Here is a 9031-nt window from a genome sequence, read left to right as displayed (position 1 = left end):
TTTAGTTCTCTGTAAGGGGTATGGGATGCAAGAATTGTTCACCATGCCTGTTTTTGTGAAGGATAGCTTATTATCCTTTTGTTGTATCCTGGATTTTGGAGGTAAGGATGTATCCCCCTCTTGTATTCCTCTGCTATGATAAAATACAACTCCCAGTTAATCTGGGAATTGAAAAAAAAAAAAACACTAATCTGCTAACATAATCCAAGCGCGTTTCAAACTCGAAAGAATAGTTTCTTACACTGAAAAAGTACCATGCACTTAGAAGATGAGGGGTGTACCTATGTCGGGTTGGTTCGAGTTTTTCATTTACCAAACCAACAAAATTCGGATTTTTTAATCTTGGTTTTCCTTGAGTTTTTCGGTTTTCTCCGGGTTTTCCCAGTAAAATCTTCATACACAAAATATATAATTTGTGCTCCAAATATTTCTTTGGTACTGGTACGATAAAACTAAAGTGTTATCCAAGAAAATAACATAAAATATTGTGAGATGAGAGAGAAGTCCAGCACCAACTATAGCACTCAATTTTAGTGCTATCCCTAGTGAGCACCCAAAGTCGGTGCCACCTTCAGTGCGGCGCCGGCGCACTCAAAGCATTTTTGAGGCCAACTGGTTGGACTTGGTTAAAATCAGTCAGGAATATTCCTACACATACAAATAGTTCTTAAACTCAGTTTTTAAAGGGAGTTCGACCTTTGGGAAGGAGAAATGCTGTCGGAGCAATTTGGGCGCCAAAAGTCAGAGTTTTTCTTCATTTCTCTAGTTTTATGCTTTTAAACATTAATATATTCATTAGCATAACTATGAGTGGCTAGTTCTTTGTTTTTGGGTTGTGATTGACATGAATATGAAAGTTTGTTAATTGCATCCTTATTAATACGAATTGTCAATTTTTACTTGTTTCTCTAATTCTAGTTTTGACTTGTCAATTGTTGTAGCTACCAATTCACCATACTATCTATGTTATGCTTAGGAAGGCCGTATTTAAATTAAAGTAGAATTAGAGGACTTGTTTCTGAACCCGTGGTACTTAAAAAGATTTCACGGTTAGGATAGGAATATACCTAACAGTCTCGCTCAGTTGAATGTCGTGATTAATTCGTTCATGATGATTCAATACCATAGGAATATTGGATTAATATATTATAGATAGATGGATAGTACTGTTGGAACATGCAATTCATATAAATGATCCGGATACTGTAAATATATTTTATATGTATTTGTATGTACATTGAGGACCCTTAAATAAATTTCATGGCCCCCTCAACAACAAAAGGAGGACGGAAGTGATGGTTTTTGTAGCCTGCTTGAGTGCTTCAGTTACTTAATGGACCCAGGGTTGAAACCCGACTCCTGTCTTAGGTCTTAGTAGTCTGCTGTTTTTTTTTCTTTTTTTTAATTCTTTAATACTTGTACACAATAGTCAACCTAAAGTTTTAACCCTTTGCAAACTCAAAAACAAAAGTAATCCTTCTGACTCTCGCCTATCTTTTTCAAACAAAAGTAAAATCCTCTACTAACCCCTTCTGCTCAAAAATAAAAAATAAAAAAAAAACTTTTTCAAACGATTGTTAACCTTATTCTGTGTTTGCTCGAGCTCGACTCTGACCGTCCAAATTGGCAACGTCTATTGAGTTTGAGACTCTTCTTCTGTTGAAACAGTAAATTTATTTGAGTAAATTTTAATTTTATTTGAGTAATTTTTTGTCCTTTTGAAAATATTAACATAGCAAAATAATTTGATATCAAACTTTTGCTTTCTGCAAAGAGTTTTAAAGCCAAAAAGAGAACTTAAAGTTTATATTTTGTTGATAAATTATCATACTCATTATATTTTTATAGAGTTACACGCCGAACTTTATCACTAGTAATTGGCATGCTTACAATGGTGCCTCGTCATGCTCAAATCTTGGATCCGCCTATGCAACTAGCAACCACAAATAATTTGGATACTATGAACTCAATAGGATTAATAAATCGACTCCTACCTTGGAATCTTCATCTCCGTTGATTAATACTCAATCACAATCAAGCATTCTTGATAGTCTAGTTAAGTACTAGTTTAATTTTTGCAATAGTAGTTTAGTAGAAAAACATCACTTTAGATTACCTTGGACAAATATTCAATTTTAGTTGCTTAGTTGACAGTTAATCTAAAGTCTCTGTGGGTTTGCCATCCAACTTTTGAGTCATTTTATTACTTGCCAACTACGTATACTTGTGTGTACTTGGGAAAAAAATATTGCCAAAGGCTTGAAACTTATCATTACAATTAAACTTATTACATTCTACTATGAAAGTTCGTGTTATAAACTTTCATCATCCGCCTCTTGCTAAACTAGCACATCCAAGTTAAAGAACAAAACTTTGGTTGAAGGAGAGAAAAAGAAGTGACATAACATTAAGTGGAAGAAAATATCCTTTCTTTTGCATGGAACCATCAATTAGAACATATGAATATGAAAATTATGTAGGTATTAAATACATGGATTGTCATCAAAATATATTTACTTCTATCTAGTATTCCTCTTGGGTATCCAAACAAAGGCAGTAAGCAACTAAGCCAACAACTGGAACATAACTAAGATATCTCACTAAGCCGACTTTATCTTCCTGTATATTTTGCAAGTTGTCTCCTATCAACCAAGGTTGGAATATACTGTAGAGACAAATATCCCAGATGAAGGCATAAGCAAGTCTTTCAGAGGATAGATAGCCGAGCAAGAACTCCCATCTATCAGATATACTCCCAAAATCACCATCTCCTCTCCCGAAAATGGCCCAAAATGTCGATAGCAGGCAGGCGGCTCCACCAATCAGTCCAACAATAGGTGCACCACGAGTCATGATCGAACCCAGTTGAGATGTTGCTCTTGGAGGGTACTCTGAGTCAATCTTATTTAGCCGAATAGCCATGTACGGAATTAAAAATGCTGCATCAAATTCCAAAAAGTTCATTAATAAGTCTCTTGTCAAAACAAAATTTATTCATAAAAGAAAAGAGTTACATTTGAAGGAAGCAGAAAATCAAAGATAGCAAAGAGAAAATATCTTGCAACATTGAAGAGAAAAGGTGTGTCAGAATATCTAGCTCTTGAATGAGCAAGAGAAATTTTAGAAAAGTAAATGCAAATAGTTACTCCCTTTGTCCCATTTTATGTGAACACTGTCCTTTTCTAATGTCACCTTTTTATATCCAAAAACAGTTTAACTTCAAACTTTTCATTTTCCCTTTATTGAAATGAAGTTAGATCACAAGTTTTAAAAGTCTTTATTTCTTGAACTCCATGCTTATACCATCACATAAAATGGACAGAGGGAGTAATAGCCATGCCATCTTAATCGCCTAAACTCCTAGTCAATGACAAAGTTTTCAATTTAGCTCCTGAGAAATTTTGGTCGAAGCAATTCCAGTATATTCAGGAAATCATATTATACAGATACCATTTATCATCCTAATTTTCATCAGAGAGACACTTATTGGGAGTTCCATGGGGATGGAGGACTTTATTTTTGGCCACAATCAAAAGTAAGTGTTTGAAAAGTGCATTACTGTTTGTGAGGAACATTTGGAGGCCCCATAAAAGATCTAGTGATCCCTTGTATCTGTCTCTCTTGCGATCACTGAATAGTAAAGGAGCGAACATGAAAGTCCAGCCAATTACAAAATTAAACAGTCCTTCAGACATCTGGAATAAAAATCAGAGAAGAATGTTAAAAACGAGATCCATGCCAATTAATAAATTTGTATTTTACAAAGTAGTTACCGGATGAAGCACTGGTGCCTCCAGTAAGTGGACACCCCCTACTCTGCCAAAGGGTGCATTGCGTAAAGTTCAATGCCAAATTTATGGTAAATGACAGATTGAAAACCGACATGGAAAGTCATATAAGGACAATACTGATATCAGTAACTGCTTAATTTTTAAATTTATATGCATCTAAAAGAAGCAGGACTAAGTTGAGACTTGAGACACAGTGGTATAAAATGAAAATTCAACATATGGAGTGCACCGAAAGGGTTCTGCTTAAGTGCTATAACAACAGAATATATTCTTAAAAGTCATGTAAAAGTGTTTGGTATGTTAGTATGTATACATTGTGAATGACACAAGCATACATATCAAAAGGATGTCGAAGTTGAAATAGAATTCTCAATTAAGCCAACCTTTAAAGAGTTAGTAATAACTATAGTAAAGGCCAAGACACAGTGATTATTCAACAATCAATGTTTCTAGTTAGGGCATGCTTCAACATTGAGAAATATAGGTGATAAAGCAGGTTTATCAATGAATAACCAAGGGGAAGTGGACCATATAAAAAAAGCCGATAGACTATGTTTTTGTTTCTGATGAGTGTCAATTATGGCACCTATTGTCAGCTAAAAAGAAGTGATGAAATTAGCATCTCTTGACAAGAGACGAATGCAGGTTTACTACAGAAATCTTTGAATTAAACCAATTCGATACAGTTAATAAGACTTCAACATACCAGCATTCAGAAGAGGCAGAATGAAGAAGAAATTGAGGGAGAGACCAATCAGATCATTGACTGTTTCTGAACTGATTGCCCACACTGGATCTCCCTGCATTACATATCAACATATTTTCAAGTAATATGGAAGTAGAAAATTCAGAATTGTTTGTTATGGAGGTATATCACCAAAGAGAAGTCCATGCCTTTGGGCAAAAAAGGAATGTTAAACCATATATACTTCTATTGTTCCTATCATGTGCAAAAGGTGAGGAACTAAATTTAGAAGTCTAACGTGCATCACATCATCAATTATAAAGGTGATACACAACCATGGACAGGTAAATGCTACTTCTGTAGGGAGCTATGGGAAAATGAGTAACTATCAGAATGAGCTACAACAAAATCTTAATGCTTTGAGGCAATATTTAAACTTCTAAACGTATTGTTCATTTACTCCTTTAGCAACCACCCCCCAAAGAAAGAAATCTGGATCTAAACAGAGTTCTGAAGTTTGATGAGTATTAACAGAAAGGGAAATAGATTCTAATAGCATGAAATGCAGGCGCAATAGCACTGCGATACAAATGATAGTCTCCAGACTATGGTGTGAAATATTTTCAGAAAATTCAAGAATTTGCTTGTAAGTGAAATGTATCTCAAGTTTCCTTTTTACTTCTGGAAAATGGTAAAGTTAACTTCCAAGTATCTAATAGATATACTCCGTGGGAGACACAAACTTAAAAACTAGTGAAGAGTAGCCTCGCAATCAAATATTCAGATATACACTTAGTGAAACTATATTTTCAATTGCCTTAAAAGCCAAAGTAAGTAGTATTGGAATGAAATAAGCCCGAAAAAAATGGAATGGATATAAAAGATTGATATAGTTGACCCAACTAGTTTGGCATTGAGGCGTTGATTGCAATGGCGGATCTATGTTGATAGGTCTGGATGCTTCAGCACCCATTACATTTGGAGTACTACACTACTTATTTATATAGAGAAACTAATGATACACGCAAAGTTATTGTTGAACACCCATTATCTCAAATAAAAATTATGTTCGAAACCATAAATTTTCAGCTCGTTGAGATAACAATGAAACCAACACAAGATAATGTATGGTAATGAGCAACTAAGATACAAAAAGACGCTGGCTTTAATATACTCCACTGCAAAAAATACCACAACATAGGCCGTATTAGCTTCGGAGAGGCTAAAACATCCATAATAGAATGATCACCAGTACACCAACAGATGCTAAAAAGCAGCTAACGGAAGCAGCGGCGTATGCAGTGTGTTGCCACGGGTTCAATTGAAACCATAACTTTCGACGTGGAGTAAAAATTTATATGTAAAAATTCATTAAAATTGCATAAATAGTAGATATTAACCCATAACTTTAAAAATATAATGAGTTTATCCTGAAATCTTCAAAAGTTGAATGCATAGTATTTAAATCCTGGATACGCCTCTGAACGAAATGTGTTAATTTGAGTGCTCATATGAAGAGTCCAGTATTACAACTAGGCTATATCAAACTATTTAAATTTCAGTGTTTGATTTCAGATTTTTCAAATAGTTACAATCTCTTATAACTAGAAATACAATAAAATTTAGTAAAACTCAGTGATTCAAGAAGAAAGAAAAGGATTTAAAGACAGAGGAAGTAGTACATTACAGGTGCATAGGGAAGTAAGAAGAGCCACAACACGTACACGCCTTCCGCACTCCACAATATAGCCTGAGTCAATTTCCTTATTTTCTCATCCCTTTCTAGAATTGAATCCATTCCTCCACCGCCACCGCCACCGCCACCGCCACCGCCACCAGCTCCGGTGGTAAAAAGGGTTTTCCGGCGAGCTCTATTGCAAATACAAAGCCTTCCTAGTTGAAGCCTTTTCACTTTGGGCTTCAACCCAAAGTGTGCACTAGTCTTGGAACTTTTCGTATTGTGGCCAAATGCCAAGTCAGTTCGTCTTCCATGGCTGACTAATTGATGGCCAAATGCCAAGTTAGCTTTGGTGCATAACACTGTTGCCGGCAACATTGCCGGAGAATGGCTTAGTTGAAAGTTCTCTCCTTGTCCAATCAACCAAACGGGCCCTTAAAAGGACGTGGTTTATCACCCCAAACGTCGTTTTTTTTCCTTTTCTTTTTTATGAAAGGAATACGACGCTTTTTAATTTTAATTAATTTTTGCTTTGTTTTAAGAATTTTCTTGGAAAGTAATTTTCGGGAAAATTAAATTTTAATTTCATTGACCTGCTCTAGTTTGAAAGAAAAATAGTGTTTCCCTGCCCCTCGGTGGATAAGTCATTTTAAAGCCGTAAGTGTTTATCGCGTCAATCAATTAAAATTTATATAAAAGAACAAGTTATGTAAAATTATAATGGACATTAAAGTAGATGCAAATAAAGAATATTAAAAGTAAGAATGCATGTATATTATTGTGGGAAAAAATACATGTAAATTATTAAAATATTAATCATAAGAGTAAAATATTGTACGTACATTTAATGTTAGATAAAAAAAATATATAATAACAATATTTTGGAGAGTAAAGTTTTATGTCAAATATGCGAAAGAAAATTTGTTGGTGATGTATAGTTCTAAATATTAGGAGTTTCTATATAGTTAAAATAATTAAAAAAAATTAATAATTAAAATTTTATTTGATTTTAAAATTTTAAATAATAGAAGATTAATTAAATTATAACATTTTCTAATATAAAAGTTATTTTAAAGAATAAAAAATACGAATAAAATTTTACTAAGGAGCTTCATGCTTTTAATATAGTATCGATAGATGCAAAGTATGTGTGTTGCATCTTATTGTACGTTCGTTGGGTGTTACCTCGTATTAATGAGAATAATTTTTAAAAACGACATAAGCACTATTCAAAAGATGCGTTTACGTTATAATATAAGAATTAACAAAAAATATAAGTTTTAAATGATAATTGTGTTAACAATGTTTAGGAATTTGATTTATTCTAGTAGTTCTTCCTTTAATTTGTTCAAATACTTGCTCCATTATACAAAAATATCATAGGAATAATATTTGATTGAAATGTGAAAATATATTTTGTGCCTACCCGTTTTAAAAGTTTTAGAACTATAATAATTAAGACTCTTAAACCTAAAAATGATGTTCGAAACTAAAAATATGATTTCAAGGCATTTGGCCTACGTGCCTTAGCCTAATATGAATTTGTAATATATGGTTTTTAAGCTTCTAAATCTGAAAACATGATTTTCTTATACAAATAAGGTATAGTACATAATTAGAATAGGAAAAAATTTAATACATAAAATTTAATTAATTTTGACGTCCTAAATATTTAAGAAATAATTAAGGTCCTAAATATTTAAAAAATAATTAAATGACTATTTTGTTCATTGCAAATTTTTTGACACTTCCTAAAGTAAAACTATGCAAGTTTTGATGATAAAAATAATAGAATAGTAAAGCTTCTTTTATAGAAGCATTACATATATAATTGAAGCAGGAAAAAATTTATGTAAGGTAAAAATAAAGACTCCTAAAACGAAAAGGAGTTCAAAGTGCTTATTTTTCACTCCTTCCGTTCACTTTTTCTTGGCATGTATACTAAAAATAGATGTTTATTTTTACTTGTCACTTTACGCATATCAAGAGAAGACCAAAAAAAAAAAATTTGTTATACCCATAGTATTTATTACTCATTTCAAATCATTTTCTCAAATTCAATAAAATATGCATCAATTAATATGGGTATCATGGTAAATTATGCACTTCATTTATTATTTCTTAAGGGGCGTGGAAAGTCAAAACGTGCCAAGTAAAAGTAAACGGAAGGAGTGCCTAATAACTTATAAAAAACTTAATCTAAACCTAAAATGAGTACAAAGTGGTTGAAAATTTTCTAGTATAAAACGAAAGTGCTTGAAATTTAATTGAGTCAAAATTTTATTTTAAAAGCCTCCTAAAACTAAAAGGAGTTACAAAGTGGTCGAAAACTTTCCTAAGATAAAATGTGTTTGAAATTTAATACTTCTAAATTTAAGCGGACGTAGAAAGTGAAAAATCATCCTAAATCTAAAACTAAATGGAGTTTGAAAGTGAAGATAATTTTCTTAAAAGATCATCTTAAACATATAAGGAGTACAAAGTTTCAGAAATTTTCCTAGTGGTAATTGAAAGATCATGAAATTTAATACTACTAAATCTACATGGATTTGAAAAGGCACGACTTGTAGAATTAGAAGCAATAGATAATTAAAGTCCTAAATAGTAGGAGAATAATTAAATGAGTATCCCTAAATATTAGGAAATTTATTAAATAAATATTTTTAATTATTAGAGAAATAAATATAAGTAGTTTATAAAAGGAGATTTAGTGCATATAATATCATTATATAAAGAGATAAATATTTTAAACAAGGAAAGATTTAATAATCAAAATTTTAGCTAATTTTAAAGTTTATAAAATTAGGAAATAACTAAATTACTATTTAAAGTATATTTTTTAAGGGTTTGAAAAAGAACGAAACTTTCCAACTGAGG

General features: G+C 32.3%; 1 protein-coding gene across 2 annotated transcripts; it reads right to left on the bottom strand.

Moving 5' to 3' along the window:
* Window positions 1-2407: 2407 nt before the first annotated feature.
* Window positions 2408-6619, bottom strand: LOC104088287 (uncharacterized). 2 transcript variants are annotated; one of them, XM_009592938.4, is made up of 5 exons: window positions 6164-6617; window positions 4498-4591; window positions 3774-3811; window positions 3560-3695; window positions 2408-2939 (listed from the first exon to the last, which is right to left on the bottom strand). In XM_009592938.4, exons 1-5 carry the CDS (start codon window positions 6530-6532, stop codon window positions 2524-2526), a joined length of 1053 nt encoding a protein of 350 aa, XP_009591233.1. In that variant the 5' UTR covers window positions 6533-6617; the 3' UTR covers window positions 2408-2523. The 2 variants fall into 2 exon arrangements, with proteins under 2 accessions (XP_009591233.1, XP_018623644.1); XM_018768128.3 differs by lacking the exon at window positions 4498-4591 and having other exon boundaries at window positions 3774-3816; window positions 6159-6619.
* Between the last annotated feature and the right edge of the window lie 2412 nt (window positions 6620-9031).

Source organism: Nicotiana tomentosiformis, chromosome 4 (assembly GCF_000390325.3).
Source record: "Nicotiana tomentosiformis chromosome 4, ASM39032v3, whole genome shotgun sequence".
NCBI classification, from domain to species: domain Eukaryota; kingdom Viridiplantae; phylum Streptophyta; class Magnoliopsida; order Solanales; family Solanaceae; genus Nicotiana; species Nicotiana tomentosiformis.
Note: the sequence above shows the minus strand (reverse complement) of the source record. Positions and strands in the feature narration are given on the sequence as shown.

Excerpts from the sequence above, each read along its gene's own strand:
- LOC104088287 (XM_009592938.4), bottom strand. The coding sequence starts at position 6,532 with ATGTTGCCGGCAACAGTGTTATGCACCAAAGCTAACTTGGCATTTGGC. Across the intron at positions 3,812-4,497 it reads TCTGCCTCTTCTGAATGCTG|GGGGTGTCCACTTACTGGAG; the intron begins GTATGTTGAAGT and ends TTGGCAGAGTAG. Across the intron at positions 3,696-3,773 it reads AGGCACCAGTGCTTCATCCG|ATGTCTGAAGGACTGTTTAA; the intron begins GTAACTACTTTG and ends TTTTTATTCCAG.